The following is a 24,838-nucleotide window of genomic DNA, read 5'->3' on the forward strand; positions in this document are numbered from 1 at the left end:
ATTACAGACCAGCTTTGGCTAGGGGCCACCAGCCCGGAGCAGGGGCCCCTGGGAATTGTAGTCCTGCGGGCCCACAGGAGTAGGAGAAACTGAAGCACCCCCACCCACTCATATGATTGGCCAATGGCAGCAGGTCTCCCCAGGATGCAGCTCTGAGGTAAGTGATGGGAGGCCTTCTCCCACTCACTCCTCCCCTGTGCGGCCACATACTGGACAGGCATTTGGTGGGCCAGGGTCCACTGTGACCCCACCTGTAAACTAGGAGCCCCTGCACCCAGGAGCTTTACATTGGCCTTCACGGCCCTGGCAGCTTCAGGCCCTCCCTTCAGAGGCTCTGGCTGCCCCCAGTTCACTGCTTATGTCCTGGCCCCAGCATTGATTTTCTGTGTGACCTTAGGCTGGTTGCTTTCGTCTCCTGAGCCTTGGAATCCTTCATCAAATTTATTCCCTCAAATGAGAATATAGATCCCTGCCTCATCCAGCTGCTGCCTCCTCAGTGTGGAGGCTGACTGGATCCTGCTTTGTTCTTTGAGCAAAAGGAGCCCAGGACCTCGTGCTATTGCAAAGAATGCCTGGGCCTTCCGGGGCAGTGGGCTGGTTGAGCGGAAGGACTGTGTGTTCTGGTCTGAGGGCCAAGGAAGCAGGTCAGAGGCCTGGACAGCTGCAAGATGCTGAGAGCCTGGTTCGAGGAAGGCCAAGCTGTCTCCGAGGTCTCTGAGCCACCACAGACCCAGCCCGGAATTACAGCTCAGCGCGGGGGCCAAACTGCGGCTCCCACACCGACTTCCGACTTCCGAGGCCTGCTCCGCCCCTGCCCCCAAGAGCATGACCACGCGTTCCTCCCCAGCGCCATACTTCAAAGTGGAAAAGCCAGGAAGGAGGTACCCAAATGCGCCTACCCAGATGTAATGGGAATCCAGAAAACGTTCTCAAACTTCTTTGTATCTTCCAATTTCTCTTTTTAAGAAGTCTTTCATACGTTGTACTTCAAAAAAGAATGCTTGGTGGCTCTCGGGTCTCTCCACAGCTGCCAGCCTTGGCCTCCGCTGGGCTGGGCCTCTGCGGGGTTCCCCCCACCCTCCAAGGGCCTGGGCTTCCTCGGGGAGGGCTGCTCCGAGGGCTCTGGAGGCCCCGGGGACACGCCGGTCCCTCGACAAGGCAGCACCAGTTACCTGCACCGTCACCTCACACCCTAGTCGTGGCAGCACGCTTTGGCCACAAACCCCCTTCACACTGACTCATAATTACAAGACTTTATTTTCCTGCCACTAAGGACCCGCTCCCAAGAGACCATTCCTGCCTTGTTACCCCACTCCCCAAGTTAACTCGACCCTTCCCAGCAGCCGGCCCCGGAGGCCCCTCTTCCTGCCATCCATTCAGTGCTCGCCCTTCCTCTGCACTCAAGGCCCTTGCAGAACCCGGACGTCTTGTTTCCACCGGGAAACAATGTACTCTTGGCTTCTTTCTCCAAGTGCCTTTCTGGTGTGCTCTTAGCCTTTGTTGTGTTGGTGGTCCCCGCTCAAATTGTACCCAAGCTTTTTCTACGGGTGACGCCCCCCTAGGACCCCTCCTTTGTTTTGCATGCCCCGGCCCTGCGTGATGCAACCCCTCCTTTGCTCCTCTTGGTGGTGCGTGTGCAGGTTCATCATAAAGAACGCCAAAAGCACGCTTTTCCAACCTGCACTCACTCATGGTTGTTCACATCTGACCAGGTTTCGAACCAGAAATCTTGCCTCCTGCCCTGGCCCAATCTTGGGTTTCTCCTGAGCACTTGGCCGGGTCTCAGTAGCAGAGCCCTGGCACTGACCTTTCCCAACTGGCATTCCTTTCACCAAGCAAGCTTTGAGGGGGTGGGGACACTGCTGCAGCAGCAGAAACAAGGGACGCAGGCCCTCTGTGACCACGGGGTCAAGGAAAGGGCTGTGCCTCCACCCTGGGTGTCTCGAGGCGGGTGGGGGCAGCGTTTGTCATCTCTTCCAGTCTGCCACTGAGGCAGGTCCCCGCTGCGGTTCTGAGGACCGAGCCCTCCTGCCACCTCTCCTCCATCTCAGGGCCTCAGGCTGCCTGGAGAAAGGCCCGCTCGACGCCTCGTCGGCCACTTTGTTACTCTCCAGACCTTAACAAAAGCTGATGGCGGTGAGCAGAGACGGACTGCACACAGGACTGGGGCTGGCCCCGGGGGAGAGAGACGGAGGAGATAGCTGGGCTGTGGTTAAGTCATTTATTGATTTTATTTCTAAAACCTACATAGCGCCACTTTGCCTCTTCCAGAGCTTCAAAGAACTAATTAACCGCCCGATGAGCCCACTAGGGAAATGGAGCTTGTGGGGGAAGCAACGAGGTGAAGCCAAGGTCAAAGTGGGGAGCCAGCCCCAGGGCCCCGCCCCCATCCCGACAGTTAGGGACAGAGGAAAAATCTTCCCTCTCTCCCTTTAGTCACCGGAAGCTTAGGGCTTGGTTAGGGAAACGCACTGAACTTGCCTTGTTTCTAAGGCCTCCTTAACCCCTGCAGACCTATGGCAAATCAGTACAGGCATCCTGGCCGGGGCCCAGGCACCCAGGCTGTTCCGGGTAAGCAGCAGTGGCCAGCGCCAGCTTGAGGCTGGAAAGCAGCCCAGGTCAGAGTTGTCCCCACTGGCCAGGTGCCGGGGGCAGCAGGACCGTGCCGTCCCTTAGCCTCCCTGAAAGAAGGAAAGGCAGCCTGGGAAGGGCAGGCTTGACCGCGACTATGCCCAGAGACAGTGCAGCAAAGCCACCGCGGTGGCAGCTGGGTGAGGACCTCACTACCTTGGGGAGACCTGATGTGGATTCTTCTGGTGCCACAGTGGGCACTGCCCACTGCCCTAGACATGAAAGAGCAAACAGCCTAAGACCCTTTACAAAGAAGTGCTTACAAAGCCCAAGATGGGGCACTTTCTCCCGGCCGCCACCCCACCCCAAGCCTGCAGAGCTGGCAGGCTGCAAGTCACCAGCAGAGAAAGAAAAAGCCACTTGGCAGTTTTAATTTTAGCACTGTGCCTGACAGGCAGGATTAGCTAGCGTGACCTTTAGCGCTGAGGCCTCCCTAGGCCCAGAGTCTTGGTTAGGTGGCAGCTTCCAGGTCTGAATCACAACTGGAGCTCGTCAAATGTGGGGGTCTAAGCCCCAGGGAAAGGCCTTCAAAGGGACATGGACCAGGGGGATGAGGGGTGACCAGGGAGGGGGAACCTGGTTCTCAGCTATTAACTAGTAAACAAGAAGATGGTGAGGCCGCCCCCACAGACGGCCTCCACCAGCCAAGCCACACACGGGGAGGCAGGCAGGGGGCTTCCCTAATGAATGTCTCTCATTCCCCAGGGAGAAGGGGACAACTGGGGCCAGGTGCTGAATGCAGGTAACTGGTGCTGCTGCTGGTGGTGGCAGAGGGGGTTTAAGAGAAAAGAATGAAACAGACCCAGAAAACCACACTGCTCTTTTATTCAATGGAACACCCCCCTTTAACGCAGTGTTGAATCATACACCAAAAAAAAAAAGCCCAGAAAAATTTCTGCGGATAACCCAGTGAAGAAGACGCGCATTATACATCATTGTCAACATAATCACTCCATGAAGAGGAAGGGGGGGAAAGGAAGCAGAACGAAAAACAAGGAGCTCAAACCCCTAGACACTGCAAAACATTCAGACGTTTGGGATTAAAATAAAATGTAAAAAGAGCCTTCCAGGAAGGAGAGGAACAAATGGCATCGAGGCAGCTGAGGCGCTCAGAGAGAATGGACCGGACTCTGTGGGCTGGCAGACGAGCCCACTGCGGCCTGGACAGCCCCACCGACCGCCAGCACGGGTGCCAGGATGGATGTGGACTCGGGACCTGGAGATTAACCCACTACTCTACGAGGATGGCAGACACAAAACCCCACACTTAAAAAAAAAAAAAAAAAAACAACAAACAACTTCGGGGGTGGCTATGGCACCTTGAAAATCTCAGAACCAAAGGAACACCCCCTCCCCACTAGCCTGACATAAATGGCCAAAGCCTTTGCCTAAAACCATTTGCTCCTCTCCCCTTGGAAAGAGAAGAGCGAGGAATGGAGAAAAGGGAAAGGAATCTAATCGCAGCAGAAGACCGGGGAGAGCACCTCCTTGGACGGAGTCTGAAGAAAGGAAGAGAGAAGGAAATAACAAAGGAAAAAGAAAAAAATTAATAAAAATTTCACAATATGGAGCCAGCGTGTTCCGATTCCGTCCACAAAAATAACTCAGGCTGCTTTGCCGAACCATCCTGTCCACCAGGGGCGCTGCTGAGGCTGTCTGCCTGGAAGGGTCACCAATGGGCGCGGAAAGTCCTCACTCTCATGGCTCGGGCCATCGCCGCCGCGGGGAGGGATCCTGGCGGCCCGGTTTGGGAAGAGGCAAAGGGAGTTGGGTGAGGAGAGAAAGAAGACAAAGAAGACACTCGATGCTACGGGGCGCCAGGAGAGCCCAAGCTGGCGCCCCTACTACCACCTGCCCGTTCCCAAGCGAGTCCTCAGTCGCTTGGCCCAGCCCGGTGCGTGCACACACACACATGCGTGCACACAATCACATGCGTGCGTCCCAATGTCTGGCTCCATATGGTGAGGTTCGGCGTGTGTTTAAACGAGACCAATTCTCTCTCTATATAATATATATTTTCTTAAAAAAACCGAGTCTAGTTCTGTGGTGGAGGCGGTGGGGGAGCTGGAGGCATCCCGAAGGGCGGCATGCCCGCCACCCCCATGCCCATCATGGTGACAAAGTTAGAAGGGTCCATGGGAGGCGGAGGAGGAGGGGGTGGGGCATACATCATGCCGGCGGAACCAGGCGGTGGAGGCGGCGGAGGGGGAGGGGCCCCGGGCGGCAGAGGCGGCTGGACCCCGGGGGGCAGGGGCACCATAGTGGGGTTGCCTTGCATCTGAGGGGCTCCTGGAGAAGCTGCGGCAGCCGCCTGCTGCTGTTGCCATGGCGGGATGGACCCTGTGCCAGCGCTCGTGGTGGTAGTCGTCGTATCTGGGGTGGTAAAGAAGCCCAAGGTCACACGCGCGGGGGCACACCGCGGCTCTCTGCGGCTGCTGCCTTGGGATGGGGGGGCGAGGGGCATCTGCTCCTTGCTTGGCATGCGGTACGGTGGTGGGGGGCGGGCGGGCGGGGCTGTCTTGGTGATGGGGAGTGGTGGGGTGGGCAGGACTACCCTGGGGTCAGCCTCGAGGTCTCTGGGCTTAACAGAGTAAGCCCTTTGTCACCAATGCCCCTGGAAGGGCTGAGGGGAAGGTACCAGACACAAGAACCGGCTCTGACATCCCTCCGCCCATCCGCCGCCACCACCGAACGGCACATTCAACCTCAAGGCCACAGCTACTCTCCCCACTGCCCGGTCCCATCCCGGCAATCTCTCAGGCCCCAGTCACAACCCTCTCCAGAGCATGCATGCACCCCTCCCTCCTGACCCCCGGGCATATGCGCAGACTCGGCCAGGCCGTGAGCGCCAGGACTTCTGGCACCCTACCTCCGGCGGCAGGCTCCCCTCCAGGCCCCGCAAACCTCTCCCCAGACACAACCACGCCGAACATCAGCTCCCCTCCAAGACCCCCAGAGGCCACAAGGCCCTTTCTGTTCACCCCCAGCAGAGACCAGAGTCTCATCCCAAGGTGTCTACCCGCCTGCGAGGTTCTTGCTCCTCTCAGCCCCGCCCCCCCGACCCACCCACCCCCACGAGCCCAAAATATTCCACTCACTTTGCTGCCATGGCAAGGGGGTACTGGAAGCCATACTGCTGCTGGGCGGAGGGGGTGGCGGAGGCTGCTGCTGCTGCTGTTGCCATGGGGGAAGAGGACCAGAGGGAGGGGGCGGGGGCTGCCCACTGGGCGGCGGCGGCGGTGGCGGCATCATGCCCATAGGCGGCGGCGGCATCATACCTGCAGGTAGGTGGAGGCGAGAGTGAGGCCTCAGGGGAGGAGAGGCTGTGGGACAGGGCCCCACTCACTCCCAGGCCTGGGGAACACCCCCCCAGTGAGCAGACCACAGGCTCCATTACCTTTTCCTTGATGCAGGCGATAGACCCCAGAGCCCACAGGCGTACTTCCCAGGTACTGATCTTGATGGAAGGAAAGAGCAGGGACTTAGCAGGACATTGGAACTGGCTGGGGAAGACACCCCCACCAAGAGCTTTCTCACTCACACAGTGTGCAATCACTACCCTCACGAAAGTAGCTCTGGAACTTTGCTCGTAAGAGGCGGGCCCGTGCCTGCCCCACAAAGCAATTCCGTCCTCAACCAGATAGAGTCTTGCTCCTTCCAGAGCCCGAGCCTTCGAGAGACACCCAGTGTAACACTAGGCCGCTTTGAGAGCTGCTTCCAGCCTGCAGCGACCTGCTGTAACCCTCGCTTATCCCAAAGCCCCAAGGGTTCTGGTCTGACACTTACTTACCCATTGGAGGAGGGCCATGGTGCCCAGGTGGGTGGGGGCCCTGGTTCATCGGTGGCGGTGGCGGCTGCATCCAAGGGGGTGGGGGTCCATTAGGGTTGTGCTGCATGGGATGTCCACCATGCCCACCTGTCAGGCTGGGTAATGGGTGTGGGAAGCTGTGGGGGCCACCTCCAGGCCCACCAGGACCACCTCCGTGCATGCCATGGTATGGCCGACTCTCTGAAGGGCCGGAACTCATCCAGGGTGGGCGGCTCTGTGTGGTGGACATGAGAGACTACGTGAGAGCATTTCCCGCCAACGTCCCTGCCTGCCCCCCCTGGTGGCAACACTGTTCTTTCGGCTATGCCACAGGACCAGAACACAAGGACAGGATCTTCCCAAAGCGACAGGTCCCCAAACCTCCTGACATCCCCAAAGAACAATGTTGCCAGCCATGTCCATCAACCTGCTCTGCCCAAAGCACCTGGCCACAGCTCCCAGTCTCTGAGGAAGAGAATGGGGGGCCAGACGGCGAGAGGCAGCCCCTGAAGCTCACCGGTGGAGGTGGGTTGTTGGCGGGAGCAGCAGGCCGAGGTGCGCTGGCCAGCGGGGTGGTGGCAGGCCCAGAGGTGGAGCCCACAGATGCCGGTACGGGCGCTTCACCCAGCTCAGCCATGAGGGACAGATACTCTTTATCCATCCGCGCTTTATCCTGAGCAGACTGAGGATCACCAGGCCTGATGGCGGGGTGGGGGACACAAAGAGAAAGGAGAAAAATACTCTTTAAGAAAGAATCATTTACCCAGAGGACTTTACACAGAGAAAAGTTCTGAGGAATTCAATCATCCTTTCCAACCCCTTCCTCAAGATAGCCTCATTCCATCTTGAGTTCCAGGCCCGGCTCTGTATGTGGGATGACCACATGTATGTCTGCCACAGCAGAGACCCCTGGGGCAAGAACAGAGGAGACAGTCAGCGCCAGACCACGGCCAGCCACGCCAGCCAGGAGAGCGCCACTTCTTCCAAATAGCAAGTTGCATCAAATTCTACACTCCCGGCTCGAAGGAAAGGGTATCTATGCCAGAGCAGCTGCCAGATCTTCCTTAACAAAGCCTTCCCTGTTTGCCACCCAAAGTGGAAAAACGCTGCCATCAAGTGTCAGTTCACAACCCGTCAAAGATCTACAGATTGCTTGGTCTTCTTAAACCAATCGTAAGCAGCAAAAGGCAGTTAATTTCACATTGAGCCACAGCGAGAACACTTCTGCCCAGAATTGAAGTTTCCAGTTCTCCAGGGCTCAAGATGAGCAATAAAATAGGGGTGTTCTACACAGGCTGTTTCTAGTCATCCTCAGCTTTACATTACCCCACTCCAGACCACCCTCACAGAAAGGAAGCTTCTTTTGGGTCCACAGGTTAACAGCAACCAACCAATGTGCTACAAGAGCTGTCCTGTCCCCCACAAGCTACCAGGAAGCCCCTCCAGCCCTTTACCTTTGGAATTTGCAGTCAGAAGCAATGTGGCCAGCCCCTCCACACTTGGTACACACTGTGGTATTAGTAATGCTGCGGGTCTCTGAGCTCTGCCAGGGTCTCAAGATCCTGTTGAGAAAAAAAAAAGTCAACTCGGGGGCTACGGCCAACCTCCCTGCTTGCACAGTTCTGCAGGTCTCCATGCACTCCCCGCAAGCTGATCACACACCTGTTGTCGTCTTCCCGAAGGGTCCCGTTCAAGCGAGCCAACTCCCGAAGCTGCATCTTCCGGAGATCATTCTGGTCCTCAGGGGTCTCAATACCCTGCTTCAGGATGTTTCTTATCTAGTAGAGATGCAAGAGACAGTCATGGAAGCGCCAGGACCACCACCTAGATTTCTGGCGGGAGGCTTCCTTTCTGGCACCCTTACCTGTTCCACTGCTTTCTTCACATTTTCCATGGTATTGGCAGTCACCAGGGCATGAAGTGGCTCATCTTCTCCTGGCAACATCTGGCCATCTTTGCGCCCAACTTTCCCTTCTTTTACAGACCCTTTCCCCCGAATCATAATCTTGGCATTACACTCCTTCTCTATGTTCTTCAAGGTGTTCCCTCTGTCAGAGGCAGAAAGAACGGAGTTGTTACACCTGAGAAGCAAGTTCACAGGCCAAAGGGGACAGGGCCGGGTTGATGAGGCATTGGTAGGAAATCCTGAGAGCAGAGAATTGGATTTTCCCACCAAGAGCTCCGTGATCTCTAAGTTAAGGAGAGCCACAGCAAGCCTCAGATTTGACTTCTCTGCAGTAAGATGGGGAAGTTAAGAGATTTTCTCACAGAAAGGCATGAACTCAGCCAAAGCAAACTACCAAAAATGAGACAGTAAGCCACCAATGGCACCCGATTGGGCACAAGATAGACACATCTGCCAGGTTCTTAGAAATTCTGTATCCCATAGGATAGCAGTTGCTCACCTGGGCCCAATTAGCAGCCCCACAAAGTTGATTTCTGGATACTCATCTTGTGGAATCATTACTTTATCGCTCACACGTGTTGCTGGAGGTCTAAAGAAGAAAACGACTCAGATTCTGCACATTTCTTAAGCGATAACACAGATAATAGTGACTATAACATAATATAATAGTGACTATAATAGTCACTATTTCTTCCAGAACTAACCAGTGGCACCACGTGTTAATTATAGGTGATCTGAAGTAAGAGGTGAGAAGTTAGTACCAAAATTGTTCCACCAGATCCCACACAAGCTGCATGTGTCCTTGTCCCAGGCGACCTAGCCCTCTGCTTACTTGTAGTCTGCAGGTGGCTTGAAATCAGGGTTGAGAGCAACCATTTCCGTGATGAGGTTATGCCGCTCCTCTTCCAGCTTTTTACGGGTGCGGAACTCGCGCGTGTTAAGCCGCTTCCCCTCGCTATTGTAGATGGGCTCAGGGGAAGGGGACCTGTGGGAAACAGACCCTCGTTACTGCTCTGCCCTCACTTCTCTCTCGTTCCCACATGGGCTATACTAAGTCTTCCCCAGCCCCTCTGCCTCTCAGCCCCTAACACAACACTCTTCGGAGGAACCGACCATAACGTGTGCTATTCAAGATCGTGTGGAATGGGGAGATGGAAGCTGGCTTAGCGTTAGGCGGACTGGGGTGTGTGTGAGAAAGGAAAAAAATGGTTTTGCTTCTAAAAGTGATGGGGGGGGGAAAAAGTCTGTTCTTCTGGGGGAAAATCTTTGGACTGTAAATGGCAAGGACAGTATCATCCTCTGGAGTCTTCTTGCCAAATACAGATTTTCTTTCACTCGAAAAAAATTTACAACACTACAACTTTATAAACCACAGAAACCCCAAGTTTCGGTAAAATGTTAACTCTTGCAGAGCTCACGCCCTGTCAGGAAGAGTGTCTGTACCCCTACCACATAGTCACTATGAGCTCTTTAACCCAAGGCCACTGCAGCTACTTGGCCCCACAATGGAGAGAGATGGTTCAAGGCTTCGTCTCTGCTTTTCCTTCAATGGCCTGGCTGGCTGTGTCCAAGGCCCAGGAGTCAACCTGTTTTCTGGCTGTTCGAGGTTGGGGAGTCTGGGTAGAGAAAAACGTTAACGTGCTAAGGCAGCTTCTGAGAGAGGCTGCGAATGCAGATTTGGTCAAGTACTTGTCTAAGGTCTGAACCTGCAAACGGCAAGGGGGAAACCTATGATTCTCCACCAGAGTTTACAAGTCCAGAAAGCAGATTCTCTCTCTCCCTTTTTTTAAGGAGTAAAATGCTGTTGCTACAAGTAAAAAATAATAATGATAAAATGGTCAGTTTACCACAGCTGGATTTTGCGGTAATAAAAAAAGAGAAGTTACACTCCTAGAATTCTGAGTTAAGATTACAAAAAGGACCATAGCTTGATATTCTGAATGAAAATTTAGTAGCAGCTGCAAGAAGGGAAGAGACCATGTGGATCAGGTTATTAAAAAAACATCCTGAAAGTAGTCAAGACTCCTATACCCTTGGTTTAGTTGAGAGAACCTTGCCTAGTTGGAGAGCAAGGACTGAACTCGGCTGCTCCCACTGTCTTCAGCCTAAAGGGAACCATGTCATACCACGTTACACACACGATGGAATACAAGGTCAGGTTTGTTCATGGCTATGACGGCTAAATGACACCTCCGTTTCTAACATTTGCATAAACTGTTAGCACAATCCATTAACAGTGAACACAGAAGCAAACATTCCCCAGCTCATTAGACTATCATCTTATACATTTAACTCTATAAGAGATTTTAAAACATTTTTAACTGTGCAACTTAAGCAACATCAAAATGGTATAAAGTGGCTTAATATCGAGAATACACCTTCTTAAGAAATCATCTCATTAAGGTAAAAAACTCATGCATTTCCCTCCAACCTGGGCTCAAAAGCAAACCGATGAGGCAGTAGGGCCTCTTTCAAACTGAATACAAGGGAAAACAAAACCTCTGCTCTGGTTTTATTTCTAACATGCTTGACATTTCTAATTCCCACCCCACAGCTGTCTAAAATGAAATTAAGCGTTCCTGCCTGATCACCAAAACAAGTTTTACCAGTACCAAATTGGTCGTTTAAAGGCCTTAGAGCAGTTTAACCTCTTCCCAAATTGTGGATGTGAAAGACAAAAGCTAGTATTCTAGAGGTTAGATTGGCCCGACTTCTTCACTTCAAATAGGCATCAAACAGATCAACTAAATGCTAATCCCAGTTCTCTAGGAAGCAAAGAAGCTTTGTTAAAAATTCAACCTTTTGAGAAATTGCCTGGTAACCTGTAGACATATTATTAAAGGGAAAAAGGCCAAAAAGGCACTAAACAGTTGTGGTCTACAATCTACAATGCAAATCTTAAAAAAAAAAAGTCAAAAAGATATATAAACCATAACACAACCCTCCAACCAAAATCTGCAGATGAAAAAATAATAAATTTAATTAAGTAAAATTAAAGAGCCAATATGGAGAGATAAGTTAATTTGTTTCCTGGCAAAAGCAGCAGAAAGATGCATAGGTGAGTGGCTTCTAAAACCATTACATCATCTTCCTGATTTAACAACCTATTATCAGCTAACAATAGCCAAAAACACGACTTGTTAAAGCAAAGTGTTTTCAACTATGTTGCATGCACAAAGAAATTTCACCAAGAGAGGCATACTGCCCTTCTATTAAGGGGACCACATTTTAGCTGTTCAAAGACCAATTAGTCAATAAAATTCCTGTTTAAAAAGTTCATTTCCTTCAGACTTTTTACTTTTCAGAGGCGAAAAATCGTAAACTGAAATGAAATGACCACAGCTGTTTGAGGACCATACTCCCCATTAAAAAAGAAAAAAATGGTAATTTAGGGTTGGTTGCTTGCCTTCTTCCCAAAACAGGTGAGAATATTCTGGCCCCTCCCAACATCCCCAGGCAATGGCCAAGGCTGAAAATTAACTGGCAGTGAAGGAAGTTGGTTAGAAATCTCATCTATTTTAAAACCATCTCAAAACCATGAGCAGGAAAGACTGTGGCAATGAGCTGACCAGATAGCGTTTCTGGCCTGCTCAAAAATACTCTTAATCCCTGCATCGTGTACCTGTGAGAGAAACTCTATACCCTGGGTTTTCAGCCAAAGCAGGTACTGAAAAGGCTGGTTAACGGGCCACCTCACTGTCCCTATGGGTGGGTAAATCAGGTTAAGATCTACATGCTTACCAATTGGAAACCAGTTGTCCATTTTTCCGTAACTCTTTATTCTGCTAGTCATTAAGTTTCATTCCAATCTTCTAACTGACGACTGACCACATAGATTCTAATTAAACCCTAGTCCCCAGAATGGTCAGAGTACCAGTCGTCTTACTAGGATTTTATTGAACTGACACAATATGTTGCCACCAGTAAAACGTATTGAGAAAAAGGTAAAAGCGTTACTGTCAGCTGGTTAAAACTGTTTCCCAACCTGTCCTCAGGGTTAGGGGGGATGCCCAGGTCTCCTGTGCGCAGTTTACGAGTCAGGTCTTCTATCTGCAGTTGCACTGGAAGAAACCAGGTTAGGAAAGAAAAAAAAGGATGGAAAAAAGACAATGTTACCAAAAAACATCTCAAATCTCAACAACAAGCATGAAGAACTCGGAGACTTTGAAAGGGACGACTGATCAGTGACACACTGAGGCAAAAACCCCCAACCACCTATCGGCAGGAGTCCATTTACATCTATAGGTATTTTTCACTTCAAAATGGTTATCACTTAAGGAAGCAAACAGTTTGTTGGAAGAGGGGTTAGCAGTCTACTGTTCACTACAGCTAACATCAAAGCAATTCTGACGAGGTGTTCCACCTCTCCCTCCCCACCAAGGCTTGCTACACAATTGGCACCCAGAACCAAAACCACAGATGCTACCACCAGTTCCCCGTTCCCACCAAATTGCTTTGTTGAGGGCAAGACTCTTGAGAATTTAGTTTTCTTCATTAATGATTAAGCATAGCCCGAAATGAAATCCAATTAACATGGGACAAGGAAAAATATCAGTTGAACAAAGATCATTTTCATCAATACCAGGCTTAAAATTCCTTAAACAAGTAAGACATTTAATAACCAATTCAACACCTCAGAGAAGTTTGTACACACTTTCTGTACAACCAGATCCATAGTAGTAAGGATCTCCCAGTACCTGCTTTTACTCAGATTTTAGATGACAATCCATATACCTTAATCAACCAACAACCGTAAGGTGCAACAAGTCTGTTTTTAGACTTGCTCCTTACGCGGGGAGTAATAAGGGTGTAGAGGATGGAAAGTGTGGGTCAAGAGAATGCGTGTGGCCCTCAGACCTTGACAAATGAGAGTGTGCATGGAAAAGAAAGACAGGGGTTTCACAAAAGCTCAGTGACCCCAGGGAAATGTTACCCAGGTGATTTCTCAAGATAGCGGGAACTGCAGAGCCAGGGCACTTCCTTCAGCGTGCTGAACACCCAGCTGTTTCCTTACCTTTGCAGTCAGTGACAGTTCCGAGCACGCATCTCTAATAAGGGCAAGACTTACTGGGTTGGGTTAAGGTTCAGTTGGCTCAAAGATAGGATTAAATGTATGTCTAACCCAAGACGCCCTTTTACTTTTAGATATACCCCTACAAGGCTACACCACACACCCATTCAAACTCTGAAAAAACGAAAATCTGCATTAATAAAGAGAAAATGCTGGGGACATTCTGTACAAGGTAGTGTGTACGGTGAGGGACAGAAGATGAGGCAGACAAGGGATTCCCTAAGCCTCTTTATGCCAGAAAAGTTCTCGCTTGGTAATCAAGTACTAACCTCAACAACTGAAGGGGAAAGCCACCTCCGCGGGGGCAGACAGTCTTCCTAACCCTAACGGGACTGCAGGGGGGTGGGGCCTCATCTCAGGACATGGCTGGCACTTAACCCAAAAGGTTGCTACCTCCCTTAGAGTGGCGATCTACTCTGCCTGGCCTTTCCCTCTACTTCTGATTATGGCTATAAAGTGCCCTCAGAGCAGGGTGCATTAACTCCCTCCACAGAAGGAGAACCAGAGATGTAAAAAATGACTTTGTTTTTCCCATTTTCTAAGTGTGCTTGGGTTCCTGGGGTATCATTCCACTAAGGACATCTTCACAAGGTTGCAAAGACTCAGATCCATCTAATATCAGACATAAGAAGGTGGGTGGGAGTAGATAGGAACAGTGGAAAAAGGAGAAATATTAGCACCGTGAAAAGGAGGTAGACAATTCCAACACCTCAAAATTCTCAGCCATCTAAAAAACCTAAGAAATTAAGATCCTCAAGAATAACAACATGCTGGCCTTGAAGCTTTTTATTTGTAAAGGCCACAGCCTCAGAAACCTTTGCCTTAATTTACTCCAAAGGGGTGTTGACTTGCTTCATAGGCAATGTTTATCAAGTGAATTTTTGAGACAGCTGCATAGGTACACAAATAAAGGCAAAACTTACATTAAAAATAAACCTTGTATTTAAAAAAAGGTAGTTGTGAGATTAACTTCAACTCCATTGTGGACAGTCATTCTTAATTCCTGAAATTTCTCAACAGTTAAGAGCTTTCATCCTACCACTTCATTCCATTTCCAAGCGGTACTCCTTTCCCAGCAGAATTTTTTGAGAGTAAATACAAGAGCCCTCATTTTAAGACAGCTCTCCAAAGACCAAAACAGACAAGATGCTGAAGGGAAGGTTAAATTCAACAAAATGGTAAAAGGGGTAAACTGTAAACACACTTTCAGAACTGAGTTTTTTTTCCTCTCAGAACCTATAAAAAGTAAAAAACCGCATTTTAGGGGAAGGCAGGAATAGGAAATTCTGTGAAAGGCCATGCTGTGAAGAAGGTACCTGGTTTACAACACCTGCAGTGTTCTCCACTGGGGCCATGTCCAGAGAGGCATGAGACACTCACTTCATCAACTGGCCATGAGCAGCAGCTGAAAAGGCTGGGGGGGGGTGGGGGGAGCTGTGGCCTGGGGACTAGTCTCACCCTAAGTGGGTCCCTCTACCTTCCTGGCACTCATGGAGAACACTGCTGTTATGAACAGACCACGACAAGGAGCTGTAATGCAGGACTCAGTAAAAACTGATGGATTACGTCAAAGAAAGTACACCTGACCATACCTCATCTCAAAAAAGTAAACTTTACAATCTCAAACTTTCAACAGATAAAAACATGGCTTGGAATACACAGTAACAACCGAAAATGCATCCGGATGCAGAACGTGTATTTACCTATATAAGCTCTCTCTTGTTCCCGAGTAAGTCCAGGGGGGATAACTGTAGGCATTCCCGGAATCACTGTCTTTTGTTCCATTGTGTCTTGGTTCCAGCGGCTTCTCTTCCGCTTCTTACTTGGGAAGTCTAAAGGCAGACACAGTCCGTCAGGTCAAATAGAAACCAAGAAAGTTTACCAAGAGGTAGTTCAGGATACCTGTAACATTACACACAACCTCACCAGGCTCTGAAACTGAGACCTTGACCTTAAGTTTAAACGGCCAGAGAACAGGAGACAAACCTGAGAAGTCAGGGACACACAGCCACTACAAGGGGACCTGGATCCAAAAGGTTAACATCTCATATTTATAATTTTTATCCAGAGAAATACCGCAAAGTCTGTAAACAAGGTAACAGATCTTAACACACAGTTTCAGATAGTAAAATAACATGTTGAGAAGATATAGACTACACCATAAATGCATTAAAAACCCCAGGGGAGCCGAGAGCAGCTGAACCACCACGGACAAGTTCACAAAGCAATACTGCTGGCTCCCCCCACCTCCACCTCCCCACCACTCACCTTCCTAAAGGGCCACAATACAACTAAATCTACAGTTACTGAGAAAGCACCATTCTTCCACAAAAATCCCTTTTTTCTTAAGTTCAGCCAAGACCAACATTCAGTGTTCCTGGCCAGATGGACACAACGTCTGAACTTCTGGTTGACAGAGAACAGGCGATGCAATAGGAGCGAAATCCTCCTTCCCCGATACATCCCCTGAAGCCGTCCCCCCCTCCGGTTCTCTGATCTGAAAACCCTGCCTTACTGCAGAGGCAGAGGAGCCACTCTTGGTACTTTCTTCCCCTCCCGACCCCCCTACAACCAGGAAGGGGATGCTCCACGTCATCAGTTGAGCCTTTCACGCCCTGACACGCACCCCCAGCACCCCGTCCACCCACTCGAGCCCCTCCACGAACAGCTGGCGAGGAACAGGGGGACCCCCAGCTCTTAGGCCCGCCAAGCCCGGCAGCCACACTGCGCATGCGCACAGCAAGCCTCCTCCAGCCCCGTACTCCCCTCCCCCCGCGCGCGTGCGCACTCGCGGTCCAAGCCCCAGGCCGCGCGCCCCGTGGCGCCTCCGCCCCGGCCTCCCCGTGCGCGCGCGCGCCCCTGCCGCGTGCAGCCGCCGTCGCGCTACCGCGCGCCCCTCAGCCGGCCGGGCCCGTCCGCGCGACGCCTCTCGCGCTCTTTCGGCCCGACTCACGTCCGCCGCCGCCGGCCGGGCCGTCCTGACGCGGCGGCGGGTACGCGGAGCCCGCGAAGGGCGGCGGCGACGCCGCGGGGAGGAAGGCCGCGCTCAAGGCCCCGGCCGAGCCCGCGGGCAGGAAGGCGACGGCCGGGGCCCAGCAGCCCCGCCCAAGGCCCCGGCTCGAAGCCCCCTTTGGGCCCGGGAAGGGGAGGGAGGGCGGGGGTGCCGAGCTTACCCAGCGGCGTGGCGTTCGCTCCGGTCGCCATGGTGCCCCCGGGGACTGGCACCGGCGGCTCCTTCGCGGCGGCGGCGGCTCCTTCGCGAATCTTCCGGGGGGAGGGGACCCGACTGCGCTGCCGCGGAGCCCGTCCTCTCACGCGGCGGGCGGCGGCGGCGGCGGCGCGAGACGCACAAAGAGGGAGGAGAGAGGGCGCCGCGGGGGCGGGCCGGGGGCGGCGGGGCCGGGGCCGGGATTGGGCCGGGCCGAGGCAAGGGGTCGGAGTCGGCGGCCTCCGATTGGCGGAGTCTTAGCCCTCCTCGGTGCGCGCTGGGATTGGCCGGACCGTTAGGCCAGGCGAGGAAATGGCGGCCGAGCGCGGCGAACGGGGAGGTGTCGAGGCGCGCACTTCATTTGTTACTGCGCGGATTGAGCTCGGAGTCCGGAGAGGAGAGGAGGGGGTGGGGCCGACTCTGTGACGTCGGGGCCAAGAGCGCTCTCATTGGCTGAAGTTGATGGAGTCAATCAAGCTCAGTTGCGTCGTACTGGCATGGGATTGGCTGTCGCTGGTTGGCTTCTTTTTCTCCACCCCTCCCCCGGAGAGCAGTCTCGCTGGGATTAAGCGAGAGGTCGCGGCGGAAAAGGCCCGGCCGAGCGGGATTGAGGGCGGGGGAGGAGTGGGGCCGGAGCGCGCATGCGTAGGTGGGACAGCGGCGCCCGTTCGCTCCTAGCTTCACCGTCGACCCCCGGTCCCGCACGGAAGCCCTAAGTGACGTCAGTCTTCAGTTCCCATGGTAACCCGGAACCGGGGAGAGGGGGTGGGGCCGGCGCGCGCCCCTAGAGCGGATCCGTTGACGCCGCAGGTGAAAGGGACTTCCTGTTTTCTTTGAAAAAATAAGAAGTGGGGAAAAAAATGCTATAAGCTTATTGAAAGATTAAAAACGATATCTGAGCCAACGGAAGAACGCATAATCTTAGGTGGAAAACAGTATAAAGTTGTCAACCCCAAAATGCGTTCACAGATACAATGCATTTCCATTAGAATCTTAACGGAGTTGGGGGTTGATTAAATCATCTCAAAATCATGTAAAATAACTAGGAAAACCGTGGAGAAACTTGTACACAGGTTGATGAGGGGCTTGCCTTTCCAGATAATACGGGATAAAAAACAGTAAAGAAACAACGCGGTGTTGTAGGAAGGTTTAGTGCAATCGAATAGGGTCCCCAAGTAGGTTCCCCACGTGTAGGTAGAAATAGCACAAAGATGGCATTTTAAGTCAGGAAGGAAAAGGTCTAGCTAATAAATGGTACGGAGTCCTCAATCTAAACAGTAAAACGGACGTGGAATGCGATTCAGGAGATTGTCGGGGTCATCTAGAGGTAGAGGCTTTATGAAGACAAGTGTAAGGGAGGAAAAACTTTTCCTCTACCCTCCTTGGTTCTTTAGCTGGCCTAATAATCATATTAACACAGGACAGATTGATGGGAGAAAAACAAATTTAATTATGCAAGTTGTGAGAATGTGAGACCCAAAGAAGTGACCGAAGCACACAGTTTTTATACTTTTTAGACAAAGAGGCAGCAAATCTGAAGAATTAACGAGACAAAGAAGGCTGGGCTTGGGGTAGTAAACTGTTGTAACAATGTTTGTTTATGTAGCCTTCTCCGCCCTGAATTCCCCATCTCTGGTGATAAGGACGTCTCTTCCTCCCGTAGAGGGAGGGTACCTTTCAGATGGGACGTTTATTTCCTGCTTTCAGGGGGACAAAGGAAGGTCAAAGTGTCCTTGCACTGGCTGCTTCTTAAGTAATTTAACTCAAAATAAATCAGTAGGCCAAAGTAGCATATTTGGGGGCGGACTGCCCTGAACCCCGTCACAGGAAATTCAAACCAGAAAGAAAAGGTATACTTGGTTACCAAAGAAACTAAAAGTGTATGATAAAAGTCAACAGACAGGGGCTGGCCCCGTGGCCGAGTGGTTAAGTTCGTGCGCTCCGCTGCAGGTGGCCCAGTGTTTCGTTAGTTCGAATCCTGGGCGCGGACATGGCACTGCTCATCAGACCACGCTGAGGCAGCGTCCCACATGCCACAACTAGAAGAACCCACAACGAAGAATACACAACTATGTACCAGGGGGCTTTGGGGAGAAAAAGGAAAAAATAAAAGCTTTAAAAAAAAAAAAAGTCAACAGACAATAATGCATTAGGGAAATGTGCTTGCTGTACGTATGATAAAGAGCTAATATCTATAATATACAAAGAAGTCTAAAAACTAATTAGAAAAGAGACAAAAACAATAGAAAATGAGCAAAGACGATGAATATGAAGTCTCAGAACAGCAAATCCAAACAGCCAAAAAATATGAAAGCGTACCAACCCCCCAAGAAGAGAAATGCAAATTAAGGTAACAATGAGGACTCTTCATAACCATCAAAATAGCAAAAAACAAATGTGCTGGGCCGGCCCCGTGGTGCAGCGGTTAAGTGTGCAAGTTCCACTTCAGTGGCCCGGGCCAGTTTGGATCCCAGGTGCGGACGTGGCACCACTTGGTGAGCCATGCTATGGCAGGCATTCCCACATATAAAGTAGAGGGAGATGGGCACCGATGTTAGCTCAGGGCCAGTCTTCCTCAGCAAAAAAGAGGAGGATTGGCAGCAGATGTTAGCTCAGGGCTAATCTTCCTCAAAAAAAACCAAAAATGTGCTAACACCTACTGCTGTGAATTTCTTTTTGGGAAAGCATTCTGTTGTCTATTAAAATTGTACCCCTTTCAGGAAAAATTAAAAACCCTTTCGATGTAGCAGTCCCACTCCTGGGACTCTGCCCCAAGGCAAGGCCTGTGATTATATAATATCGTGTGTTCAAGGTCTTCTCCTGCAGTTACTGCAGCTTTGTTTGTCATGGCAAAAACCTGGAAACCGAATTTCCATCAATATATGAATGGTTGAACAAACTGGAATATCCATAACCTGGACTATTAGGCAGCCTTGAAAAGTAGTTAATCCATACCAACATAGAGAGATTTCTGTGCTGCATTATTATTAAATGAGAAAAGAAGCAGAGAAATAGATATTACATGATCTTGTTTTTATAAAACAAAGCCCATATATGTGCATGGGTGTTTGCATATTATTATATGAGTATAGAGAAAGCTATGGAAGGAGACACACATTTTCAGCGAAGACATTGGAGAAGGAAACACATACCTAGAAATTGTCTAATATATTTTAGGAGCCCAACATATTTTTTCAATGTGTTTCATACTTTTTAAAAATGTGTGACATGGTCCCATTTGTATAATATTATATATAACTGTATAGATAGAAAGAAATGCATTGACGGGACAATCACCAAATTTCCAATGGTGGGGGATCTAAGGTAATTTTTACTGTTTTTCCTCCTCGTTCTAATTTTTTCTAATTTTTATACTAAGTTATTTATATAATAAAAATGAAGCTAATATTGTCGACAAGAAAGGAGAAATATAAAAGTTTAAATCATCTGTTTGGAGGAAAAATGAATTTATGCAGTAAATATAACAAATTCTATGAAAGAGGGGAGAAAAGAGTCATTCAATGTTACAGCAGATACTGAGTTGAACAGCTTGGTGGATACGACAGTAAATGAAATTCAGTCCCTGCCTTGCAGAAAATCACAGTGTGGCAAAGGAGAAAGACAAATGCACAAAGAAAAATACACTGTTAATACTAATAATGATACCTCCTTACTAATAACGGGGAAGACTGCAGCTGGGGCTGTCTCAGGGGGCGGCCATTTTCACTGCTTCCTGGTCATTTCAGTTTAATTTTCTCTTTTATCCAGGATTTTCTTGGGAGTCTTTTTTAATTACCAAGTTAAAATATTTTGGTCATCTTTTTATTATTAATTTCTATTTTTGTTAGATTTCTGCAGAATGTGGCCTTAAAAATCTCTGCTCTTTCAAAAAAGTACAATTTTCTTTATGGTTAAATGTATGATCAATTTTTCTAAGTGTTCCAAGGACAAATTAATGGCTAGGAGTTTGCATTTTGGCTAGTCCAGCCTCAGTTCTGAGTTCTTTCACATGGAGTAGCTCATTTCATCCTCACGGCCACCTTTGGAGATGACTACTGTCTCTAATCTATAGATGAGAAAACTGAGGCATGAAAAGGTTAAGTGACTCCTTCAAGGTCCCACAGTCTCCCAGTACAGTCTGCTGGTCCAAAACTCTTCGGGACAGAGCAGGATTGGAATGCAGACCATGCCACTTTCTGGCTGAGGACCGTTGAGCAAACTTCCCCATTTTGAGGCAAGTTGGAGTCCTGCAGACCAGGGCGAGCCATCCTCCAGCTGGCAGCTTGGGAAGGCATTTAATCTCTCCGTGCCTCAGTTTGTCTGTAGAACACAGATGTCGACCAACACTACTCTCCAGGGTGCTATGCTGATTCAATGAGATGAGAGGGCACAGTTGGCTTTTGTGGGGTGTCTCCTGAGCTGCGGGGGCAAGGATTACGCCACAGATGCTTCCTGATTTTATACAAAGGTGCAGTATCATAAAAAATATCTATCTGGTCTTTGTCCTCAGATCCTGGCCCAGAGCGTCGAAAACCCTAGGGAGTTCCTAAGCGATAGGAGTGTCTTTCATTATTCATGATGAGCCCCTTTGGACTAACCTGAGTTTAGCTAACAGGGTGACTCACTGTCAGCTCTGAGGGCCCTGAGGCAGCTTTGGGATGGTGCCTGGTCACCAGAAAACACAGCTCTCAGCCCCACCCCCCACTTCAGGGGCTGGAGATTGCATTCAGTCACATGGCCGGTGATTTAATCAATCATGCCTCTGTAATAAAGCCTCAATAAAAACGCTGAACAACGAGGTTCAGAGAGCTTCCGGGTTGGTGAACATACCAATGTGACAGGAGGGTGACGCAGCCTGCCTCTACAGGGACAGCAGCTCCTGGGCTCAGCAGTCTTTCACACCTTGCTGTCCTATGCATCTCTTCATAGCTGTGCATTTGTATCCTTTATAATAAAATGGTAATCATAACATAGTGCTTTCCTGAGTTGTGTGTGTCATTCTGGCAAATTATGAAACCTGAGTGGGATTGTGGGAAACCCCAAATTTGTAGCCGAATTGGACAGAGGTGTGGGTAGCCTGGAGACCCAGGACTTGTGGCTGAATTCCTTAACCTGTGGGGTCTGCCAACTCAGGGTAGTTTGTGGCAGAACGGAATGGAATTGTGGGATATCCAGTCACTGTGAGAATTAGTGTTGGAATATAAAGAGTAAGAAGCTTCGGTGCCTTCCTGCTAATCCTGGCATTTTCCATTTACCTCTACATCTGATAGTTCAGAAGCCCCAGTTCTCAGGCAAGGCTGAGACGGAGGGTCACCCAGCTAGCTGGGACAGCAGGGAGCCAACCCGTGGCTGGCTGCTCAGCGTCCAGCCTTTAGAGAGCCCAGATGACTCCATTGCCTGAATTAGGAATAATCCTGTCTTCCATGGAGCGAGCACCCAGGGTGCATCAAGTACTTTTCATAATTTGGTTTTCCAATTTTATTTACAGCTTCCTATTGTTACCTATATTAAAGGTAATTTGAACTCGAGGGAGATAGGCAGTGGAATTTGTGGAATTAGATACAAATTAGAAAGAGTAGTCTAATAGATAGGTGCAAATCACATATCTAGTAAAGGACTTGTATCCAGACTTTGAAAACTGAACCATAAGAAAACAATCTTTTTTTTTTTTTTTTGAGGAAGATTAGCCCTGAGCTAACTGCTGCCAATCCTCCTCTTTTTGCTGAGGAAGACTGGCCCTGAGCTAACATCCATGCCCATCTTCCTCTACTTTATATATGGGACGCCTACCACAGCATGGCTTTTGCCAAGTGGTGCCATGTCCGCATCCGGGATCTGAACCAGCGAACCCCAGGCCGCTGGAGCAGAACCTGTGCACTTAACCGCTGCACCACCAGGCCGGCCCCAACAATCCTATTGTTTAAAAGCAGAAGATTTGAACACTTTACCAAAGAATATGTATAGATGGTAAATAAGTACAGGAAAAGATCTCAAGATCATTAGTCATGAAAGAAATGTAAATTAAAATTACTATGCAATACCACTATACACGGATTTGAGCAGCCAACGTTAAACAAGACTGACTAGACCAAGTTTTGGTGAGGATGTGGAGGAACCGGAACCCTCCTCCACTGCTGGTGGGAGTGTAAAATGGTGCAGCTGCTTGGAAAACAGTTGGGTGGTTTCTTAGAAAGTTAACACCTACCACATGACCCAGCGCTTCCACTGCAAGATATTTACCAAGAGAAAGGCGAGTATATTTCCACACAAAGAAGCATATATGAATGTTCACTGCAGCTGTATTTGTAATAGTCCAAAACTGGAAACAGCCCAAATGTCCATCGATAGGTGACTAGCTAAACAAACTGTGGTACGTCCATAAAATGGAATACTACTTGGCAATAAAATGGAATGAGTCCTAATACATGCAACAACAGGGACGAATCTCAAAATAATTATGCTTAAAGAAGTCAGACAAAAAAGGAGTCCATACTGTATGATTCTATTTATAGAGATTCTGGAAAATGCAAGTTCATTTACAGTGACAACGCAGATCCTTGGTGACTTGGGGATGGGGAGGGGAGGTCGAGGAGGAGGGTGTGACTACAGTGGGGCAGAGGAAGCTTTTGGGGTGAGGAGATGTTCGTATCTTGACTGTGGTGATGGTTTCCCGGGTGTATATACATGTCTAAGTCATCAGAGTGCATTTTTAATATATGCAGTTTATTGCATGCCACTTAGACGGTGAGAAAGCCGTTTCTACACAAACACTGATTTCATCATCTCCACTTGATTTCATCACTGAGGAAAGCATTTATCTTGGCTTTCTGTTTTTGTTTTTTAAGCCGTTATAGGGTTTTCATTTTTGAGTGATTACTTTAAAATACTTAACTTACATTTTCTTACATGGTATTTCTTACATACAAAAGGATGTGTGGCACCCTATGTGAGTTTGGAACTGAGTTAAAATTGAACGCCCGCGAACCTACCACCCAACGTCAGAACCAAGATATTACCAACCCTTTGCAAATTCTGGGGTCCTCCTCCCTGCTCAACTCCCCTCACAGGGACCATCATCTTGAATTTTGTGCTTTCTCTCCCCCTGATCTCCCAACAGAGGTTTATCACATGTGCATGTCTCGCCAGACAATAGATGGTTTCATTTTGCTTGTTTTGAGCTTTATAAAATGCTGCCATACTGTGTGTAGTTTTATGCGATTTGCTGTTTTCATTCAGCACCAAGTCTCTGAGGTCCATCTGTGTTGCTGTGTTATGTGAATATGGTATCTCCCAGCCTCCCAGCAGCCCTGCAGGCTGACGCAGGATATGGTGCACCCGGAAAACAGAGCTCAGCAGGCTGGCCCGGGCCAGGGGCCCGCTGCAGGGGCTCCCCTTCATCTCAGCACACACATTCCTTTACTTGGAGAGCAGCACTGAGGGCCTGCTGCGTGCCAGGCAGGGACCAGTTGCTGGACACGCCACAGGGAACAAGGCCACATTCTGGTTGTCCCCTTGACCCTCACTTGCCTTGGTGTATAGGCCAGCTCCCAGATATCCTGGGGCACCCATGTCTCCTCACTTACCCACAGAATGGCTTAGAGAGGCTGACCTGACCATCCCAGAAGCTTCCACCTGGGGAGGGCAATCTGACAGTGGCTATCACAAGGACAAACGCAGCCACCTCTGACCCAGCAATGCCACTTCCAGGAATTCATCCTATAGGACACTTGAATATGTACCGTGGCCTTGGCATAAGAATACTGCAGGATCGTTTGTAATATCAAAGTAGTAGGAACAAATTTCCATCAATAGGGATCTAATTGGCTAGTTAATTACCATTAGTTATGGGAAATGCATACAGTGAAATACCACTAGCTATAAAAAAACCAAGAGGGAGGCACTGGTAATGGTCAGCTCTTCAGGGCAGATTTTAAAAGGGTAGGATGAGAACAGTGGAAGGAATACGTTACCATGTGTATAAAAAGGGCAAATAATACCTATGAGACTGCTTAGATATGCATAAACACTTCTGGAGGGTTCCTGAGTAATTGGGATCTCGGGGCTGGTCGGGGGGGGGGGGTGACTTTCATTGTATCTATTTTGTATTTTTTAAAGTTGTGTACCATGGCCTAGGGCTGCCTGTTAAAAAATAGATAAACATTTCAGCCTTTCAGTACATATCCAGCTTCCTGGCCTTTCTTTGGCTTGTGGCCA

General features: G+C 49.7%; 1 protein-coding gene and 1 long non-coding RNA gene across 22 annotated transcripts; one reads left to right on the top strand and one right to left on the bottom strand.

Annotated features, from left to right (window-relative positions):
• The first annotated feature begins 1,949 nt into the window (after positions 1–1,949).
• LOC123282153 (uncharacterized) lies at positions 1,950–3,682 on the top strand. Its single transcript, XR_006522152.2, has 2 exons — positions 1,950–2,136; positions 3,337–3,682. It is a non-coding gene; the product is annotated as an uncharacterized lncRNA (long non-coding RNA).
• On the bottom strand, positions 3,440–17,306 carry SF1 (splicing factor 1). Of its 21 annotated transcripts, none has more exons than XM_044762597.2 (14): positions 16,590–17,025; positions 15,120–15,248; positions 12,331–12,406; positions 9,178–9,330; positions 8,845–8,934; positions 8,304–8,487; positions 8,102–8,217; positions 7,894–8,001; positions 6,957–7,137; positions 6,422–6,695; positions 6,029–6,088; positions 5,730–5,909; positions 4,800–5,004; positions 3,440–4,365 (listed from the first exon to the last, which is right to left on the bottom strand). In XM_044762597.2, exons 1-14 carry the CDS (start codon positions 16,618–16,620, stop codon positions 4,236–4,238), a joined length of 1,917 nt encoding a protein of 638 aa, XP_044618532.1. In that variant the 5' UTR covers positions 16,621–17,025; the 3' UTR covers positions 3,440–4,235. The 21 variants fall into 21 exon arrangements, with proteins under 21 accessions (XP_044618532.1, XP_070344218.1, XP_070344220.1 ...); XM_070488117.1 differs by having other exon boundaries at positions 6,422–6,674; positions 16,590–17,002; XM_070488119.1 differs by having other exon boundaries at positions 6,418–6,674; positions 16,590–17,002.
• Between the last annotated feature and the right edge of the window lie 7,532 nt (positions 17,307–24,838).

Source organism: Equus asinus, chromosome 17, assembly GCF_041296235.1.
Source record: "Equus asinus isolate D_3611 breed Donkey chromosome 17, EquAss-T2T_v2, whole genome shotgun sequence".
Taxonomy (NCBI): domain Eukaryota; kingdom Metazoa; phylum Chordata; class Mammalia; order Perissodactyla; family Equidae; genus Equus; species Equus asinus.

What these genes read in the sequence shown, in the direction of transcription:
- SF1 (XM_044762596.2), bottom strand. Translation starts at nt 16,620, where the DNA reads ATGGCGACCGGAGCGAACGCCACGCCGCTGG. An exon ending in CCCCCTAACCCTGAGGACAG is followed by an intron (nt 9,331 to 12,330) that starts GTTGGGAAACAG and finishes TGTTTCCCACAG; the next exon opens with GTCCCCTTCCCCTGAGCCCA. An exon ending in CCCCTTGCCATGGCAGCAAA is followed by an intron (nt 5,005 to 5,729) that starts GTGAGTGGAATA and finishes TTACCACCCCAG; the next exon opens with ATACGACGACTACCACCACG.